The sequence below is a fragment of the Miniopterus natalensis genome, chromosome 5 (assembly GCF_054644295.1).
Source record: "Miniopterus natalensis isolate mMinNat1 chromosome 5, mMinNat1.hap1, whole genome shotgun sequence".
NCBI lineage: Eukaryota > Metazoa > Chordata > Mammalia > Chiroptera > Miniopteridae > Miniopterus > Miniopterus natalensis.
In genome coordinates, this window is record NC_142085.1 from 75,603,119 (window position 1) to 75,624,811 (window position 21,693).

At 43.4% G+C, this 21,693-nt stretch overlaps 1 protein-coding gene across 1 annotated transcript in view; it reads left to right on the forward strand.

The window, feature by feature from the left end:
* The window catches only part of ECT2L (epithelial cell transforming 2 like), a 48,993-nt gene that overhangs the window by 7,932 nt on the left and 19,368 nt on the right, over nucleotides 1-21,693 (forward strand). Inside the window, exons 3-9 of the mRNA XM_087817653.1 lie at nucleotides 8,244-8,406; nucleotides 10,281-10,533; nucleotides 11,714-11,882; nucleotides 12,797-12,935; nucleotides 14,736-14,904; nucleotides 16,524-16,649; nucleotides 21,025-21,117. Of these exons, the coding sequence (XP_087673779.1) occupies nucleotides 8,244-8,406; nucleotides 10,281-10,533; nucleotides 11,714-11,882; nucleotides 12,797-12,935; nucleotides 14,736-14,904; nucleotides 16,524-16,649; nucleotides 21,025-21,117 (1,112 nt within the window). The remainder of the gene's footprint in view (nucleotides 1-8,243; nucleotides 8,407-10,280; nucleotides 10,534-11,713; nucleotides 11,883-12,796; nucleotides 12,936-14,735; nucleotides 14,905-16,523; nucleotides 16,650-21,024; nucleotides 21,118-21,693) is intronic.

Below are 21,693 nucleotides of genomic sequence, written 5' to 3' on the forward strand. Positions count from 1 at the left end.
GATATGGAAGCAACCTAGGTGCCCATCAATAGGTGAACAGATAAATAAAGCTGTGGCACTATATATAATGGAATATTACTCAGCCACCTAAAGGAACGAAATCCTACCATTTGTGACAACATGGATGGACCTAGAGAGTATTAAGCTAATTGAAATAAGTCAGTCGGAGAAAGGCAAATCCCATATGGCTTCAGTTATATGTGGAATCTAAAAAAACAAAAGCCAACAAACAAAACAGAAACAGACTCAGATACAGAAACAAACTTACGGTTGCCGCAGTGAGGGGGTGCAGGGATGAGTGGAAAAGGTGGAGGAAGGGGGTCAGATTTCCAGCAAGACAACCAACCAACCATGGGGATGCAGGTAAAACGCAGGGAATGTAGCCAATAAAGCTGTAATAACTTTGCATGGCGACGGGTGGTTGATAGGCTTACCATGCTGATCACATCACAAGGCCTGTAAATGTCGAATCACTGTGGTGTACACCTCACCCTGATACGGCCTTGTATGCCAACTATATTTTAGTAAAAATCATTAAAAACATTTTAGGACTTACTGTGAAAAATAAAATAACCTTAAAAATAAAAAAAGAAATACCCCGCAGGGGTGCCTTAAATGTAAAGAGGAACAGGACTGAGATAAATAAGAGCCTTGAGGGAAGTGGCTGGCGGCTACAATGGTGGGTTGGTCAGACACTTAGGCTGGGTGGATCTTTCCTCTTGTGCCTTCAGGTCCTGGAGGGCGAGTCATTAGCCCGAATCACAATTCCATCCCCGTAGGTGGAGTCTGGTTTAGGAAAGGATGTGTATATATATTAATTCTGCCCAAGGAGACCTAAGAGAGTGGCTGCTAGAGAGCTTCTGGGAGCATTTCCTTCACTCAAGGGGACTTAAATAGGGACATGAGGAAGGGACTCGCCCTCTTCTAACCTCCTAGCCTGAGGCCTCTGTTGGTGTGAATTGTGCTCACAGTAGTTAGGCATTTGGGAGCCACCTCAGGGGATAAGCAAGCCTGAGGACCAAAGCCATGTGCTGAGGAGGCCAAGTGAAAATACGGAAAAGCTTTGGAAAAGCTTTGGCCCTTGACATTGTCGAGTCCTTGACCTTGCTAGCCCTGGAGCTGCCCTGGTTTTCCTTACTGTTTAGGAAAGGTGAAAGAGCCCTAGCCGGTTTGGCTCCAGAACATAGCTACGAATGCTGGATTTGGAAAAACAAAACAGCATTTAGCAGTCAGGTGTCTTTTTTACACACAGAAGAGGGCCTTTCGGATCCTCAGTCAGAGGCTAAGTAGTTCATTAATCAGGGCTTCAAAAGGAGCTATACATACTCTTAAAGCCACCTTGCATACGTTCAACCGTTTGTACCTGACTTTGGGATCAGCATCTGGATCTGCCAGGCTGCCCTTCTACCGGTGGGAGCTCAAGTTCACCGATGTGGAGAAGGGGTAGTCCCATCAGAATCACTCGGAGTTTGTAAAATCACAGACTATGAGTTTCACCCCAGCACACCCGGGATGGGGCTGAGAAAGCTGTTTTTCCCCAAGTTCCCAGGGTGATGTGGTGAACAGCCAAGTGTAAGGCACTGGGCCTGGGGGACCTGGAGGCCCCAACGCTTCTTCCACCTCTTGATTCTAGCCCACCTTGGAGGCAGGAACACAGACCACAAGAGTGTCCCATCCCTCCAGTTCTCAATGCAATGAAACAAAATTACTGGTTCAGGTTCTGTCCCTGCTTTTTCATCTTTCACTTGTGATGCTACTTAATGCTTTTACAATGTGCTTCATTGTAAGTAACACTGAACTTGACACACATAATAAAGGACACATTTTACTCTCATATAACTGAAAAATCCAGAGGTAGGTTTGGCTGCAGTTAAAGCCTGATGCAGAGGTTCAGTAATAAAACCAGTAATTTGTTTCATGTCTTCCCTCTGCTCTGCCTTCGGCAGTCAGGGCCCCATTATTACATTTCCCCCGTTGTGTCCAGAAGGAAAAAGAGTCTTTGTTGGGGCTTTGCTCTGATTGGACTAATTTAAGTCCATGCTCACTTCTAACTAAGGGCTGTGGACAGGGGACTGGCCTCAGGCATTGAGTTAGCCTTCATCTTGGGCCTTGTGGAGCCAGGGATGGAGCCAGCTCCCATGGAACCACTGGGCCACCACGCTGAGATTATTTTACTTAAAGAAGGGGAAGTGGTCAGTGGCAAAAGCTAAAGCCTATTCACTCATCACTTAACACATATTTACTGAGTGCCAACTGTGTGCTAGGCACAGTTCTGGATGCATGGGACTCAACACGTAACGAGTGTAAAAAGTTCCTGCCCTATGAAGTTCATATTTTAGTAAACTAAGACTTTTTGTAAAGCAGAGAAAGGGGACTGCCCAGGCCTATCATTGGATATCTGACAGTGCAAGTTAACACTGCTGTAACTATTTTGGGGTGCTTTCCTTGTCTCAAGCTGGAGTCGTGTGGTAGACTAAATAGTGGCCTCCAAATATGTCCCTGTCTGAATCCCTGGAGACATGGCAAAGGGACTGTGTAGATGTGATTAAGGAATATGAGATGGGGGTGGGTAGCCTGCATTACTGGGACTCTGAGATCCTCAGGAGGGATGCGGAAGACATCAGAGTCAGAAGAGAAGATGTGGTGATGAAACAGTGGGAGGGACAGAGAGACCTGAAGGTCCTATGCCGCTGGCTTTGAAGATGAGCCAAGGAAGACAGGCAGCTCTAGAACCCGAAAAAGGCAAGGAAACAGAGTCTCCCCTCAGAGCCTCCAGAAGGACCCAGCCTCACCAACACCTTGACTGTAGCCCAGTGAAACGGACCTCAGGCCTCTGACCTCCGGAACTCTGAGAAGACAAATTCAAATGGCTTTAAGCCACTGAATTGTTGGTAATTTGTTACAGTAACAACAGGAAGTTAATACAAGCAGTGATTTTTTCCTTTTTCTATTTTCAACTTTTATTATTTTTCCATTTTTTATTCTAATTTGCACGCGTTGATTTCCCCCCTTCAAGTTATAAGCACCATACTAGGTGCTGGGACAGAGCAGCCAGTAAGACCATGTCTTCTTTTATGGGACTTACAGTCCACTGGAGGAGACAGACATCCAAAAAAGGCGAGTTTGAGGGTCAACAAGAATGGAAACACAGAAATCATGCTTAGGTTACACAACAGGGCACATCGAGTATAAAGGATGTAGGTTTCAGCAAAGGATATGAGGCGGCATTAAGGGGGGAGAGCTCAGTGAGTGAGCCTTGCCCAGGGAAGTGTTTGGGGGGCAGGAACGGAATGGTCAGCCCGATAGGGAGGAGGGTTGTGGCAGTACCCCAGAAATACCACCCTAAAAACCCCATTATTACCTTATATGGTTACCTATAGTGTTGAAAAAAAAAAAGCTTTTTACTAGGTACATGACTTGTATCTACCATGCTGGCTCCAGATACAATTTCTTGCCTCTTCCCCAGCACCACCGTCTCTCATGGGCCACAGTTACGTAATAACTGGGCGAGTCATACTGCAGGTACCCAACAATGACAAGTCTGTGTGCAAGGGTTACCCTTTATTTTCCACAATCCAAGTCAGGCCTGGCCAGCTCAACAGGTATCAATTAAAGAGCTGCGACTGTGCTAAGTGACAAAGGAAAGGTAACGGGGGCCTCACCTAGCCCTTGGGATCAGAAAGGCCTGTCTGAGGATTTGGCATTTAGTTGGAGTTTGAAGACAGAGTAGGAGCTAGACAAGCAAAGACTTGTAGGATGTGTGTTCGCCTGGAGGGAACACGTGTGAAAGCTTTGGGCCTCTCGTCTATTCAACAGCAATACCAGGCTTTTGGAGAAGCGCTGGAAAATGGGGGTAAACAAAAAGACAATACCCATCACCCATAATCCCACCACCCAGGTACAACCGTCTAACGTGTGCGTATGTGCATCCACGTAACTATGAATTGGAATGTATGAATTATTTTTAGAGCTTTAAAAAAAACTCTTCAATCTCCCCTCCTGTGGCTTTACCTGCACTCAGCTTTGCTCTTTTATTCACTGAAGACTTCGGCACCCCGCTCTCCATTTTCTTTGTACCCCAATCTCAGTCATTATTCTGGGTGACATTGGCATCCACATGGAAACCAATTTAATACAGACCCTTACCGTGCCACAGAGTGTTTGCAAAGCCACCAGACAAGACTAAGAGGCGCTACTTGGGCATTAGAAAACGGGTACCTCTGCCAGACCCACTTGCCCCTCTCCAGGCCACCTCCCCAAGCTGTTCTCCCGGTTATTTTCATCACAATTTTGGCAGCTTCTTTCCACGTCTTATGAGAAATTTAAGAGCAGAGAATTAGATTCAAGTCCCATATTACAAGCCTTGTTGTTTTTGTGAAGTACACATTGTACGTTCAGTAGCACACTGCAAAGTATCATCATGAATTATTTAAAAGAAGCTATCCTTGTCACAATAAAGGAGCAAAGCACATTGTGTTCATTGTCTCCTTGCATGTTGTTATTTCTCCTCACAGATTTATCGCTTTGCAACATTAACTAAAATGCAACGAGCCACGGTGTCATTACTGCAAACTAGCCCAGCGCTGCGGCTCACGTGCTGATTTTTTTAAAATGTGACTGAAGCATTTTCTTTCCTTCTTGCTTAAGATTCATTCATTATACTTGAACATGTCCTTGTAGGAGCAGCACAGACTAGGAACATCTACAAAACATGTTTAATTGGGCTTTTCTTTAAAAAGTAACTCAGACTGAATTCCTCTCTTTTGCTCTCCTGGCACGAGACAGAAGGTGGGGAGGGAGATGAGATGAACACACTGAAGGTGCCGAGACCCCTCTTTGAAAAGGAGGCTGCGAACACTCCTGTTTTGCGCCTTATTTTATTGAGCTGTTCATTCCAAACGAAAGCAAACTGTCCGTCAAGGGCCAGTGGAAGGACCGTGAAGCCGGCCTCAGGCAGCGACGAGTGAGGTCAGCGAGCCTCCGGGATTAACTGTGCTCGGTTGGCACCGTCTCGTTCAGCCTGAGCGCTAATCTCTATGAATACTCAGGCGGATCCCCAAGTGGCATTTCCTGTGGACGCTACATGCTGCCAGGACACGCACAACTCCATTCTTTGCCCTCCTGCTTACCTCACACACACGCATCCCCCAGACTGACATGCCAACAGGTTCATTTTAAAACCACTCTGTTTTGCCCAGAGAGAGTGGCTCGGCTGCTGAGCATCGACCTATGATCCGGGAAATCGGGGTTCAATTCCCGGTCAGGGCACACGCCCGGGTTTCGGGTTCGATCCCCAGCAGGAGGCAGCCGATGGGTGATTCTCTCTCATCATTGATGTTTCTTTCTCTCCCTCTCCCTTCCTCTCTCCGAAATCAATAAAAATATGTATATATATATTTTAAAAAAAACACTTTTGTCTCAGGCTGTGACAAGGCCTCATGGATTAAGAGGGAGCAGGGACTTAAAACCAGGAGAGTAGAAACACGCACAATAACAGGCAGTCAATTAAACCTTAGAACTAAAGCAGGTAGCCTCTTCTTTAAAAATACCTTTTTGCTTTGCAATAATTTTTAACTTAGAGAAAAGTTGCAAATATAGTATAATTTCTTGATACTGTTCACCTGGATTCCTCAATTGTTACCATTTTCTTGCCATAGAATTCTGATCATTCGAGGGTAGGTTGTCAACGCGATGCCCCACTAACCCTAAGCCTTTCAGCGTGTCCTAGAAAACAAGGACAGTCTGCTGAAAACTCAAGTACTGCCCATTCTCCAGCATCAGGAAATCAGCAGCGACAGAGCACCACCGTCCAACCCACAGGCTCCATTCAATATTCCCCATTTTCCCAGCACTATCCCCTGTCGCCATCCTTTCCTCCTCAATCCAGAATCCAATCCCTGGTTTCCTACTATATCTAATCTTCATGTCTCTATAGCCACCTGAACAATTGCTCAGTGTTTCCTTGTCTTTTCTTGCTTGACATTTGAAGAGCACAGATGTGTTATGTTGTTGAATGACCTCCAATTTGTGGTTGGCTGACATTTCTGCGAGATTTCAGGTTATTACCTTCTTGGCAGGAGTAACACAGAAGCGATGATGTGTGTTCTTCTCAGTGGATCACACGGGGCACCAACTGTGTTAATTTGTCCCATTGCTTGTGATGCTGACTTTATGACTTGCTTAAGATGACTAATTATGAAGTATTTTGTATTTATTAATTAATAAGTAACTAAAAAGTATTTGAATGATTACTTTTTACTTAGTTTAAAATATCTGAGTCTATGCAAATATCCTGTTTCTCATCAAACTTGTTTGATGTGTCCATTGATGATTCTTCTCTGAAGCAGTTACTCCTATGATAGCTACCAAGTGCGGATTTTCTAATTCAGTTCCCTCTCCGTGTATCAGTCGGTATTCTGTTTTCCTTCTCCCAAGACTTGTGGATGAGGCTCTGGTTAAGCCAAGAGTTGGGGTGCGTTCATGATCAAGACTCTCTCTGGGTCTAATGGGTGTTTGGCAACCTGCTCATGAATGTACCTAAGGTCCTTTTTGTCCCTAAATGGAGATGCCATTTTCATTTCACATTGAAACTCTCTGAAGCTTGACCCACTCTATGGGAATTTAGGTCAGAGAAGACCCATTGCAGAATCAGATCTGTTCAGAGTCATGACTTTTCTTTCAGTGAGTTCATCTGTGTCCATTAGGACCTAGTAACAGGGCAGCAGGAGCCACTTAGCAGAGAGAAAAAGTTCTATGGTCTCAGTGGCCTGAGGTAAGTGAGCTCTGGTAGGTGCTTATTGCCAAAGTTTCCAATCAGCTGTGAGGTTGGTCATAAATATCTGTAATTCCATGACGTTTGGAGATTAGGAGTCCCAGTGAAGCGTTTGATTCACTGACATCTGGATTGCTTCCAAACTTTCTTGTTCTAGCGATTCTTATGCAACCATGACCACCTATCTGGTGGCTTGGGACTGTCGCAGATGTTTATTGCTAATACCTAAAGGGGACAATCATTTTCGTTGTCGTTTGCTTGATTTTGTAGTTGGTGGTTGCAGGGCCGACAATGCATCTTTCATGGGCTGTCAAGTGTCTCTTTGGCCTCTATCGCCCCAAGACGATCGCTTTGACAGGGCTTAGATTTTGTCTTCATTCAAGATCCATCTGCGCTTAGGCAGCTCGAAGTGCAGTGCGAGAAGCTTCCTTGACGGATGTCATGTAAAAAAGCTTTCTTTACAGGTGTCACATTAAGAAATTACTGTTGAATTTATTTAGGTATGAAGATCATATTAGAGTATATGTTTTTTTTAATGTTCCCATCCTTTAGTTTACACACTGAAATTTATAGACAAAATGATCTGATGTCTTGGACTTAGTTTAAAATAATATGGAAGTGGGGAAAGAATGCAGAGGAGAAGGAATGGCAGAAACAGACACTTAATTAGTGGAGTCATAATATTACCACAACTGTTAAGGGGAAATAAAAAAACTTTTGATAAAGGGAAACTGACAAAATTTGTTATTAGAAGACCTGCAGTAAAGAAATGCCAAAGGGAGCCCTTCAGGGTAAGGAAACAGACACCCGATGGAAACTGAGGTTGACATGGTGACACCTCATCCTGCCACTCTCAGCTGTGGAAAAGGGGATCCGCTGGCCCGGGAAGGGTTTGGATCTTTGTTTAGTTAAGTGCGGTAGGTAGTTTTAAACTGTTTGGTTTTAAACAAACTGTACAGCTCTTCATTGTCATCAGTGAAAGTTCAAGAACCTTCTGTACTAAACACAATTTGGAACATTTTGTTATTTTTATATGTTTAGAATGCTGAAATGTTTTTGAAATTAAATAAACAGTATTACATAAAAAAAAAAAAAAATTGGAAAAATAGCAAATTATACCCAAAGTAAGTAGAAGGAAATAATGAATAGTAAAAATCAATAAAATAGAAAATGGACAAACAAAAAAAAAATCTACGAAAGCAAAAGCTATTTGTTTGGTTTTTTTAAAAAATAGTAATAAAATCGACAAACTCCTAGGAAGAGTAACCAAGGAAAAAAGAGAGAAAACACAAATTATCCAATATCAGGAATGAAAAAGGGGCTATTACTATAAATCCTACAAACATTAAAAAGGTAATGAAAGACAATTATCAATAATTTTACACTCATTAGTTCAACAATTTAAGTCATTGTTTTGTAGATTCCATAGATATCAGTGTTCTGAACTAAATTTCTGTATCTTTCTTCTTAGGTTTGTCCATGACCAGTTTTCAGAAAGGATGCAACTGGCCAAAGTGGATTTCTCCACCGTGTTACCACGCTTCATTTCTCTCTACATCTTTTCCTTTCTCAGTCCAAAAGATCTGTGTGCGGCTGCACAAGTCAGCTGGCCCTGGAAGTTTTTAACTGAACAGGTTTACTACTTGTCAATTCCTAGTAATAGGGCCCAAATGCAACAGTAATCTGTAATGAGGCCATTGGGGTAACTTTCTTCCCTAAAGATAACTGGGGGAATCTGAACCATAATTAGCTTATTCTTAAAACAAAAAAATGAGGATAAGTTAAATACAGTACTTTATTTTATAAGTAAAGAAATGTGTGCTATTCTAATTCATAGAATTTTAATAATTTTAAAATATTCAATGATTTAGAAAATATTTTATCTTGGCTAAAAAAGTCCATTCATCCATAAAAAGATCATTTAAGCTTTGGTTTCTATATAATATTATTTTATCCATGATAATTCACCTTGAAAATTGCTGTACAACCACAATTTCGGCTAATACCTGTAGAAGGAAAATCTACCTCGGGCCTATTTGTCTCTTTGTTTCCTTTTAAAAGACTTAACAAAATGTAATGATAGACATACTTTAAAAACAAGTCAAAAACTCACTTCTTTAACATGTACACACTTCCTAGGATGGCTTGCGCTGAGATTCTGATCTCAGAGAACACCTCACTCTGTGATGGGGCCACAGGCAAAAGCCAACTGCGAGCCCTGAATTTATTGATGTAAAAAATCCAGGCTTAGTGTTTGCATGCTACACTGTTCTCTTTCTACTTTCAACCTTTCTATGTTCTTATATTTAAAAAAAAAAAAAAAAAAAAAAAAAAAAAAGGTCCTACAAACAGAAATGGTGGTAGTGGTTGTTTTTGAACATTTAGCAGTCTTTGACTTTTTTCATGGGATAATTTGGTCTGTTTGCATTTTTTGTTTGTTCCATGTGTTTTGTATTTTGTTTTTCTCACTGCCTTCTTTTGAAGTACTTAAATATTTATTTTTATTGTTAATTATGAATTCTTTAGAAGTTCTTTCACGTCCACCCTAGGGATTACAGCATATCCTAAAGGGCTTTGAACCCTTTAACTCCATCCCCCTGCCCCCCCATTTCTATGCTTTTGTTGTCAGATATTTTAATGGAATATGTCATCTTACATGTATGTAAATATATATAAGATACAAACATTTAAATATATATATTAACCTCACAAGACTTTATTACGATTATTTTCTTTTTTTAATTATTATTTTTCAATTACAGTGTATATTCAGTATTATTCTGCATTAGCTTCAGGTGCACAGCATAGTGGTCAGTCAGTCGTGTACTTTACAGAGCGCCCCTCCCCCGATAATTCTGGTACACCTGCACCATACACAGTTATTATGCTATTGACTATGTTCCCTGGGCTCTAATTTACATTCCTGTAACTATTCTGTGACTACCAACTTGTACTTGTTACTCCCTTCACCTTTTCCTCCAGCCCCTCTTATTACTATTATTTTATACAGTCAGTATTTACTTATAAGTGACAATATATTTACTTTTTTTGCTCTTCATGGCTTCCTCCATCTCTGAGCTTCCATTATTATCGCTCATTTTCCTTCTAAATTCTCTTCAATATTTATTTTCATGCAACTTGCTGCTGACAAATTCTCTTAGTTTTTATTTTTAAATGTCTTTATTTCACCTTCCTGTTTAAAGGCTATTGTCACTGGAAATTTGAACTCTAGGCTTAAAGTAACCAAATGCTATGGGAGCATGAGGTGAGTATGCAGAGATGACGAATACATGTATTCATGTATAATGTATATGTTCATCAAAGAATAGTTTTGCCATGGAGAAAGGAATGTTTTTTATTTCCCAGAGTAGAGTTTAGATGGCACGTCAACTGCACTAGAAATCTCAAAGTATTTTTAAAAATTATCCGTGTACCTGAGAGCATGATTACTAGGAAACTGACCTTTGAAAAAGCCTCACACTCCTCTTTCTCATGTCGTTCCCCACAGGACTGCTTATGGATGCCCAAATGCATCAAGCTGGGGTGGTTTCTGCCCTACACGCCAACGGATGGGGAATACGGTGCTTGGAAGCACCATTACATTGCCTGCGTGGCCAGCCTAGGCTGGCTGGCACCCAGGGAGGCCGCGGCTGCTCACGGGACTGAGCACGAACCCCGAGCAGAAGACGAGGAGCTTCGGGAGAGACAGAGGGAAAGGCGCCTGCGGAAAAGAGCTTGGGAGAAAATTGCACTGCGCAAGAGTGAGTAGCATTTTAAACTACGCGTTCAGAGTGAGTAACCCAGTGTTGTAGAAACCAACGGATTTACACACAAATTCCCACAGAGGGAGACAGTGCTGTCTTTCTAGAGTAGCGAGTGGGTGGCAATCTCTGAAATATGTTCAGGACAGGCACTTTTTTCCTTCAGTGTCTATTTCAAGTTAATTAATAAGCAAAATAGATTTCAGATGAACTACATAAGGTCAAACATCACTGCCTCCATTGCTGCCCTAGTTTTTCTCAAATTTATAAGGCCAAAGATAAGGAGGGGAGAGAAGTACAAACACAGGCAAAAGCAAAGAAATAGATTCAGGACAGTTCAGAAGAACTGGGATTGGTGAAAGATGAGAAGTGAAAATGGGAACAAAACCAGGAAGAATGGCTGTATTTATTTATTTTATTTATTTTTTATTGTTGGAAGTATTACAGATGTCCCTTTTCTTCCCCCATTAATCCCATCTACCCGGCATCCACCCTGCCTCGCCCCCCCAGGTCTTCCCCACACTATTGTGTGTGTCCACAGGTCAGGTGTATATGCATCTAAGTCCTTTGATTAACCCCCCCACTCCCTCCCACCTTCCCTCTGAAATTCATCCCACTGCTCCACGGTTCTAAGTCTCTGGATCTATTTTGTTCATCAGTTTATTTTGTTCATTAGATTCCACATATGAGTGAGATCATGTGGTTCTTGTCTTTCTCTGACTGGCTTATGTTTGTTTATTTTTAAGTGGAAAGGGAGTGGGGACAGGACTCTTCAGCTAAGCCTTCTGATTTGTGTGTGAAGCTAATCGGCAAAGCTGATTGGGGTTCTCCCGGTTTTGTTTTTTTCTAATGATTCATCCTCTGTGAGATCATAACAAATGGGACATTACTTAAAGCCAAGAAGGACAGAAATGGAGGGGAAGCCTATAAATTAACTGGTTTCCACAAGAAAAGAGTTGCTTGTTCTCTGAGCTTTGTTTCTTGACCTGAAATGACTGGGAACTTGCAGCCACAGTGCTGACAGGAGAGGAAATCCAAAGAGGGTCCATAAAAGTGGCCGTAATGACTGCCGCTTGGAACACTGCCCTGGGCCCGCTTTATTTTTGATGCCTTTATCTATGGAGCCGTGGCTGGGAGAAGCGGGCAGTAAACAGCCAGGCTGCTGCTGTTTGTTTTTCAGAGGAGTTATTCCGAGTCCGACCCCCCTGGGCGAGCGGAACAGGCTGCTCTAGATTGTTTGAATCCCAATGCCAGCCACGTCTCCCCCAGACTGTGAGGGATCGAGTGGGGCTACATGAAGCTCTGGAGAAACAGCGTGTCTTGGCTTCCTCAGAAGCTTTGCCCAAGTGGTAAGCGAACCTCCATCTACTGAAGGCTCAGGGCCATCCCCTGATACCAGGAATTCATTCCAGAATCATCTAGCTAACACGCAGGTCTCTCGTAACTACATGGCTCTTATTCTTGGACATACCAAGAACAATGGTCTTTAGCATGCTTTCTGAATTTAATATTTCAGATATTCTTAACCCTGCAAACAGGCCGTACTGCGGATGTAGTATATTTTCTGTATAAAGTTATTGAGCAAAAATATCACTTTTTTCAGAAATGTGTTGTAGGGCATAAGTGTATCCAATGGTAATGCGGGGGTGGAGGCGACTGCGGAGAGAATGGTGACATTACTTGGAAAACTGTGAGGCCTGGATGATTAAGGAAATCTTAAATCTCTCTGCTGTCCCTTTTCAAAATGTCACTTTGAACCCCGAAGTATGTTACTAAATTCATTTTAAGTGCCCCACCAAAGCTAAGTAGTAAGTTCCAAGAGAAATTTCTAGTAGCCCACAGATGGAGGAGGAGAGGCCCAGAGGGCAGCTTTGCCTGCCCTGCCCCCCTCCAGGAGACCCATTTGCTTTCTTCCCCGAACTGCAGGGGGAGACTGAGCTGCTGAGGCCACCTGCCTCGTACACAACATAACTCGTGGACACAGAGAACATACTATCAAAGTCAAGAGGAAACGAGCCCTGGCAGGTGTGGCTCCATTGGTTGGAGCACACCAAGGGGTGGTGGGTTTGATTTCTTCTCAGGACACAAACCTAGGTTGCAGGTTCCATCCCTGGTTGGAGTGGGAGGCAACTGCCCAGTGTTTCTCTCCATCTCTGTATTTCTCTCCCCCTTCCTTCCTCTCAAAAAATCAATTCAAATTTTAAAATGTTAAAAAAAAGAGAGAAAATGAGAACTTCACTTATTCCCCCTTTTTCCCCTATAGGAGTAATGTTCTTGGAAGACATTCCTACCCTTTATCATCAAGGAAAAATTGGCGTGAAGTTTTTAAAAATGATGACAGCCCTTCACATGCTTCCCAGACACACTTCATATTAATTTCATCTCGGATTCCTGCATATGAGGTACAGGGTGTGTTAAGTGGCCAGGCCTTTTCTGAGTCAAGTTTTTTCATTGACACTAGAGATTGTATGGCAATCTTTTGGCCACATGTATGAAAATGATTCATCTCCCAAAAGAAAAGTTGTCTGATCTAAGTGGAAATTTACAGACCCAAAACTGTTTTAAAAGTGAGAAGCAATAAGGATAACAATAAATGAAAATTATTTTTAAAAAAAACATTAAAGGCCTAAACTCCCTTGCATTTAGTAGGTATCCAATTAATTCTTTTTATTTTTATTTTATTTTTATTTTTGTTTGTTTTAAATATATCTTTATTGATTTGGGGGAGAGGAAAGGAGAGGGAGAGAAAGTTAGGAACATCAGTGATGAGAGAGTCATGGATCACCTGCCTCCTGCACGCCTCCCACTGGGGACCAAGCCCCCAACCTGGGCATGTGCCCTGACCAGGAATTGAACCGCTATCTCCTGGATCATAGGTTGATGCTCAACCACTAAGCCATGTGAGCTGGGCTGAAGTTACATATTTTAATGTTAATATAAATAAGAAAAATAAAGGAAGTACATATACACATTAATACACACACAGAGACATACATAAGAGAGAACATTTAGTAGGTTATCTCCATTGGCTTACCTACAGTTTTCCCCCAAAAATTCCTATTTGCAACAAATGTTTGTTTTCAAGATTTGAAATCACTTCTATCTCTGGGCATCTAGGAATTGACCTTAATCATTTACAGTGGCTGACTTAGCAGGTCCCCATGGAAGCAAGATAAGAGTTTTCATCTCCATGTGGGCCACAGATAGTTTCCCTAATGTTTAAAAATGCATCATGCTGGGCACAGAGAATAACTGGTTACAGAGTATGGGTGAATAAACTGGTATAAAATAAGTCCATTCTTGCCCTGCCCTGTGTTGCTCAGTGGTTAGAGCATCAGCCTGTGCACCGAAGGGTCATGGGTTCAATTCCTGGTCAAGGGCACATACCTGGGTTGCAAGTCTTCCAAGCCCCAGTTAGGGTATGTGGGAGGCAACCTATTGATGTATCTCTTTCAATGTGTCTCTCTCACATCAATGTTTCTCTCAATCTCTCTCTCTCTCCTCCCCCCTCCCCCTCTCCCTTTGACTTTCTCTAAAAATCAATGGAAAAAATATCCTCAGGTAAGGGTTAACAAAATAAAAAAAATAAAAAGTAAGTCTGTTCCCCTACTTGTCTTTTTATATAAGACTATGTCACAATTACTTATTTGGTTATTAATGTAATGGGGGTTTGGTAAAAAATAGGTTTAACCATGTGGCAGTTCTCTGTACTGTTCAACAGTGACCTTCAGAAAGTGGCATGAGGTTTTTCAAAAAATCAATGACTTCAATGACTTTCTAATCTATTGCTAATCAGTTAACTTTATCACAATGAAAAGTTTATTTGGGTGTTGAATTCAAGGAAGTGTTTTCAATTTAAATGGGAAATATTTATCAATATTTATAATTTAAAAATTCATAACTTAGAAGAAAACTCAGCCTATTTAAGAAGTCTACTGTGAAATTGAATTATCTCAATTTTATTATTTTTTAAAAGTTGTATATATGTCACTGTGTATGGGTGGAAGAAAATCACCTAACTTGTTAATAGAATTTATCTCTGAGTGACAGAACTACAAATGCATATCATTTTCTCCTCTTATAATTAGAAAAAAATAATTTTTAAAAACTCTAGTGAAGGAGAAAGCTTACCTTTCTCTTTCTATAATATTAATAAGTAAAGTAATGGTCCTTGGTTCTGCAGCTCCGGTTTTATTTTCCAGATGGTGGTGGACAGTGTCAGGGCAGGCGTCATTTCTGTGGTGTACGAGCACAGTGGTGGAACCTTGGAGAACCTGCTGTATCTCATAGACAAGGCCCTGGATGGGCAGAAGGCACAGAGTGTGGGAATTTTTAGCGATGGAGACAGCAGAGAAATCAATTTACTCGAAGGTAAGATGGGATGGGAAAGAACCCTCTTTGCACCGATGTGGTCTTTGTCCACGTGCATGGCCTTGAGCCTACTACTGAAGTTCCGGTTCGTTAAGAAGTTGGTAACCCAGCCCGAGGAATCAGGCAGGAGTGTTCAGGCCGCCCACTGATGTAACGAGGCCCACCCGTGTTAGGGAATCTGCTTTACTCGGTCTACCTTTTCAAAGTAGTCACGCCCATAGGCTCTCTACATGGGTGTGCCCTAACAGCAGTCATTGTGCTTCCAAATGGCTGTCCCACAAAGGACAGGATTGGCTGGTATCATTAACTTGTTTTAAAAATTTCAGTGGTTACCCTTTTTGGGGGGAAGGAGATGATGAATGTTTAGAAATAATCATTTAGTTTCTGTTTTTCCCCATACCGTAACCTGCATCCTTCCTTACTTGTACCTAAAGTGGAATTATCTTAAGTTTTACTAACTGGGAATCTTCCCTCTTTGTGGGGCGAGGGAAGAGAGGGAATAGGTGCCGGGGTCAGCTGGCAGGGAGCTCACAAGATGGCCAAGCGAGGACCCGGGTCACCCAGCAAACTGCCCTCTCTGCGGCTGGAGCTCAACACCTTGGAATAGTTCCAGCGAATTCTATTATTAGCAAAAACCAACTGCTTCTGGTTCAGCTCCGCCTTATTTTTGGCCCTTCTTGTTTAGTTTACCTGCGCCTGAAGCAAGTCGTGTTCCACATTCCACTCTTATATCCCCTAAGACTAAAGCACAGCTGCTATTTGGGGGTTAAATGTGTGACGAAGTACACGGCGGCTCTTCTCCAAACGGTGGAGCACCAAGCGCAAGTCTATACTGGGTCGCTGGTTCACCTCCTATGGAGCAAAGGGGCCTGGGAGGGTTCCCTGGCTCAGCTTTCTGTTCTCCAGATGGGGAAGGCTTCCAGACGCTTCCTTTTCTTAGTTTCCTTTTATTAAAGCAATAGCAACAAGAACAAAACTACCTCAGGAAAGTAAAGTTTCCTTCTGTGTAATTGTGGCGTTTTCCCAAAAGCTTTTGCCTTAAAAACAACAGAGTGAAATCTTTATCCAGTCACCCGAAGAGGACCTTGCGCCGTGTCTGGGCGTCTGGGGGTGGGAGTGAGCCAGCGGGGCTCCTGTGCCCACTGTGCACGGCGTCCTGGGCTTCGGAGTGCAGAGGCTCCTGGCCGGGCACCCTCAGGCGACCTGAGCCACCGCTGTCCCCCCGAGCACTGCTTCCGCCCTGGGCAATTGCCTCTCTGACAGCTGTGAAACGTTTCTGCTTTGGAGCTTGGCTGTGAAATCCCAGGACTCGACAGGCCATCCGCCCTCAGCCCTGTCGTGGGCCTGGTAACTCACCGCTAGACGGAAACGCAGCCCTCAATACAGGCACAGCGGCCGGCAAACCCAGGGTGCGAAGGACACCGAGGCCGTGGTGGAGTCCAGCGGTAGCTTTGGTGGCCGCGACGTGGCGCGGCACTGAGGCCGGGGTGCCCTACAGAGCTTGGTCTCAGGAGCAGATGTTGGCTTTTTCTGAATCGTGGTTCCATTTGCACAAACTGCTAAGTTTCTGTTCATGATAGTGTTACAAAGTAATGTGACTTTCCGATTTTTTTCCTCAGGCTATAAAATTGGTATTAAAAATTTACTGAGGCCCGAAGTGAGAGACTTCTGGGCGAGATTAGGAAGCTACGTGACCGCTGAAGAAGGGGGTCACGTGGACCTCTTTGTACCGCTTGGAGCATCAGGTCAGTTTTGAAAGGCAGCGGTCACGCCTACTTTGTGATGGTATTTTGTGGATTTGTGACATACCCTCAGTTCAAATGATTCTGTCACAGTTGCTCTTTATTTCTTTTTGCTTTATAGCTCATATACTCAGGTATTTAGAGGAAACGGGCATTGGGATTAGTGGTTAGAGTAACCCATTCCTGTAGAAATAGAGTCACTAGTGCCCGGCCGGCGTGGCTCAGTGGTTGAGCATTGACCTGTGAACCAGGAGGTCACGGTTGGATTCCCGGTCAGGGCACAGGCCCAGGTTTTGGCTCCATCCCCAGTAGGGGGCCGTGCAGGAGGCAGCCGATCAATGACTCTCTCATCATTGATGTTCTGTCTCCCTCTCCCTTCCTCTCTCTGAAATCAATTTTTTTTAAAAGTTACTGGTGACAAGAGCCAGCAAGGAACATTATTTCTATTTCTTCTGGAAAACACAGTCAAGTCAGCCTGCATAGGAAAGTGCAGGGGAAGTGCCTGACCAGCATAGGAACCGGAGTTGGTCAATCTGAGAAAGTTTCCCTGCTGTGTTCTGGACCCAGAATGCGTGAGCATGAACTTGGTGACCAAGGACCTGGACTTGAATCCCACTCGTGCCACTTCAGCTTGGGTGGCCTTAGGCAAGTTTGTGAACCTTCGTTTCCTCCTACAAATGTTAGGATAATAGTACCTTACCTTACAGGATATATACCTTGTGAATATCAAAATAACATAAAAACTTAAATTATACAAATAAGTAATAATATAAACCTTAACATTAGCACACTGGAAACAGTGAAGTGCTTTGGTCACTGAGGCTGCTGAGAGAATTTTAAGTGCCTGTCTAGTATCAGCCACTATGATTCAAAGCTGATTTCAGTGCTTGAAGGGAAATTTCAGAAACATTAAATCAAGTTCACTCTTTGGTTATCTGTTAAATAGCTGCTCTGCAATCAGGGGCTCTGGGCTGGTTGGTTTGTTTACCAAGCAGAACAGGGGGGAGAGGGAGTGTGATATTAAATTTTCTCAAACTGTTTCTTATTACCCTTTCTTTAGAGAATTATGAGCTTTAAAGTCCTAAATTTTCAAATTTCACTGGCAAGCTTCAGCCAGGGGAAAGATAAAAACAAAAAGATGGGAAGGGGTTTAAAGGAAAATGAAATACAAGTTACTGTAGAAAAAATTTTACAGTTACTACCGTTGTATAATCTCAACTATGCAAACACATGCATAGAAAAGTCTATGAGGAAATACAGAAACTATTAACAGAATCTATCTCTAGATGTGTTTTGCAAATTTTCGACTTTTCAAATCAGGGTTAAAAGAGTATGTGACAGAGAATATGGATATTGTGGTCCCATGTTTACACCTGTGTTTGGGCGGGGAGGAGGGGTGGTGCACACATAGAAAGGGTGTGTAGCAATAGCTGGATAAGATGAGTGAGATTTCCTTTTTATTTTTAAAATTTTCTTTTATCTTACTTGCCTCTATTTTCTGTAATAAATTGGTATTACTTCCTTTTACAATGAGAACAAAGCAAATTTTCTATGGAGTAGAAAGAAAAGAAAGGATGTGGGAAGTAAAACAGTGAAAGGCAAGACCGTAAAGCAAAAGGGGGAAGCACAAGGGACTTGGTGACATAAAAACTGTCTCAAGTGAAACATAATGGCACTCAAACGCTAGATTTCCCACCACCATTCTGGGCCCTCAAAACCATCCCTGGACTTCTTGTCAAATGTCATTTCCCCCTGGCTGACCCATCACGACCCTGGTTGAGTCAGAAAAGCCTGGTTTCTCAGTCCAGAGTCTCTTTCCCACCACCTCAAGCATCCCTCTTGGGCTTTGTCATCCCCAGGAGCCGCGTCACCTCTGCTGTCCTGGACTTCAAGCGTTTGTCTGAGAACCACTTCCAAAGCATGTACTCGGGGTTCCCACTGGACCGATTCTTTGCCTGAAGACCTCCAATCCACGCTCTTACTTTTTCACTCTCTATGACCATGCCTTTGTCCTTGGTTTCTTCCCTCCTAAACTTGGATTTAATGGTTCATTATTACCATTACTCTCTTGCAAGGACTCTGAGCTCCTTTGTCTTTCTTCTGGCTAAGTCCCCACCCACTTGGCTGAATCCCAGTGCTGGTGAGAACACAGCCATGGGCAAAACCTATGCCTGCCTGCACGAAGACAGCTGAAGACTGTTGGAAAAGTAATGCAACTGTTCTTATTGATCTAACTTCAATGACATAAACACCACGTGGGATTGCAGCGCTGATAAGCAATCCTACCACGTTTCCTTGGTAAATTCATGTTTCCACTCTTCGAGATGACGACTTTACCCCTTCTCCTCCCTGGTCAGTCTTTCCAATAACGCTCTCTCGGCTGCTGAACTCACCTTTGATTTCCCTAAGAAGACTCCCCAGTTTTCCTCACAACACCAAACCCACCACCTACCCCACCTCTTACCTTCATTCTCTGTCTCCCCTCCTGTTGATGATGGAGGAAGCACCCTGCTCAAGTCAAAGTTCAGCTACTCCGCTTGGACACTGAATCCCAGTGCCTTTCATCTCCGACTTCAGCTCTCCTGCGCTTGAATCCTCTCCTGTAGCCTCAGTGCTCTGTCGTTATTGGATCATTCGTATCACATCAGGAACACCTGTAGTAGCTCCTGTTCTAAGAGAAAGAGAGAAAGAGAGATCTTATGCCTTAGCCAGTTTGGTTCAGTGGTTAAAGTGTTGGCCCGTGGACTAAAGGGTCCTGGGTTTGATTTGGCCACAGGCACTTACCTCGGTTGCAGGCTCGATCCCTGGCCCCGATCGGGGTGCATGCGGGGGATAACCAATCGATGTGTCTCTCTCACATCGATGTTTCTCTCTCTCCCTTCTACTCTTTTTGAAAAGCAATGGAAAAAATATTCTCCCGTGAGGATTTAAAAAAAAGAAAGAGATCATAAACTTTTCCTCTCTACATTTTGAGGTGACTGTACCAGTGGTTCTCAAATTTTAGTGTGTATTTGAATCACCCAGAGGTCTTGTTAAAATACACATCGCTGGGCCCCACCCTAGCGTGCCTGATTCAGTGGGTCTGGCCTGGGGCCTGAGGATTCTCATTTCTAACACGTCCCAGGTGACGCTGCTGCTGCTGAGAGGGCCACACTTTGAGAACCACTGATCTCTGCCTCTACCTTCCTCACCTGCCATTCACTCCTCGTGCTCCTACACGCGTCTCTTTCTCTCTACTGAAATTGCTTTAGAAAGGAAATAAGTGACTTCCATGTGCCCAAATCCAGGGGTCCCTTCTCCGTCCTCACTTTGCTTTGACTTCTCAGCAGCACTTGATGCAGACGGACACTCCTCGAAGCTCTCCTCCTCTTGCTTTCCCCAGTACCACGCTCTCCGTGTTTCCCTCCGACCGCAGTGGCGCCGGCTTCTCCTCCTGCGCTGGCTGCTCCTCCTCGCCAAGGCCTTGAAGTGTGCCCGGCTCCGCCCTGGGCTCTCCGTCCCCATGCCTACGCCTGCCGCCTGGGCAGTCTCATCCACTCCTAAGGCTCGAAATTCAGTCTGATGCCGGACACTCCCAAACCTATGCTCCAGCTCTGGTATCTCTGAGCTGCAGACTCCGCTCTAGCTCCCACCTAACATCTTCATATGAATGTTTAGTTTGCATCTCTAATAGCCTCTCAGAGTTAACGCATCTAGAACAAACTCCCCATTGCCTCCGAACCTCCCCTCCCCAGGATTCCTCAGTTCAGATATCGTCATTTACCCAGTTAGTTCATAAGCCAAAAACCTGAAAGTCATCTTTTGGGGGCATTATATTAAAATTTTAAAACAGCGTTATTAAGGTGTAACTGACATACAATAAACTGCACATATTTAAATGTGCAATTGGATACATTTTGACATGTGCAATACCCTGTGAAACTACAATCAATCAAGGTAGTGAATATGCTTCAATCTATACGGTGTCGCTGAAGGAGTGAAATTAACGCCACGAGAAATTTTGACCATTGTATCCATTCTGTGTTTATCAGTTTTAAATCTATCCTTTTACAATGAGACTTCTCCCTGGAGTCTGGCCAGTTTAGAAAACACAAGCAGACTTTCCTGTGTCTTTGGCCCGCGTGTTCGAGGTTGAAAGCAAGCACCAGGTCAGACCTCATGCCCTCTTTCCCACCCGGTTGTGCAGTCTTCGTAAACGAAGTGTTTGGACTTCAGCACTTAGGGGTGAACTGGAAAGCGCTGACAAACTATTCCCCCAGGGGCCTGAAGTGGGCACGGGGCCTGCTGTGGCCTTTCCTGGCCAGCTCATTACGCTCCTCGGTAATACCTGTTCCACGGCAACACCTGTGAGAAAGCTAATGCGAGTATTTTTGTGCAGAGGCGGGTGTAGAAGTTCTTTCGCAGCTGTCTCAACTCACCGGCACTTTATTTACTGCTCCTGCTGGGATCGCAACTGGCTCTTACCAACACAGTAAGTGTATCTGGGGGCTGACCAGCTCCGGGATCACCAAAAGACGAAGTGTAGCTAAATAATAGTGGTTCTGGCACATGCCAGCTACTGTCTTTCATCCCTTCTCTGAAACTGTGTCCTTTCCCATCACTCAGTCATTCGCTTAGAAGGGGATTAGTTTTTGTAAATATTTGCTTCAAGCCATCGTTTGTAAAACTCAGTTGAAAACATGATCTTTAACCGTTAAACAAACATGTTTAGTTGCTGATCTAGAGAAATAATAAGTACAAAGAATAATTTTTAGTAAATGTAATTAATATGGTTTCATCTGGAAAGATGAATAGAGAGATGAGTAAGAGGCTTGCTCAGGTTCCATTTCAGCAACATGATCGGAGAGGACAAGCAGTCAATGATGTAATACACCGGAAAGCAAAGTTTCCTTTAGAGACGAAGACTGAAGATCCTGGATCGAAACGCGTAATGCTGGCTGACCAGCAAGGGAACCAAGTTGCTCTGCTGCAGTCGCCCTCAGCATTCTCTTCTTTAAAACTCCCACCTCTTATCTACGAAGGTTTGGGGTGATGCAGAAACTATATA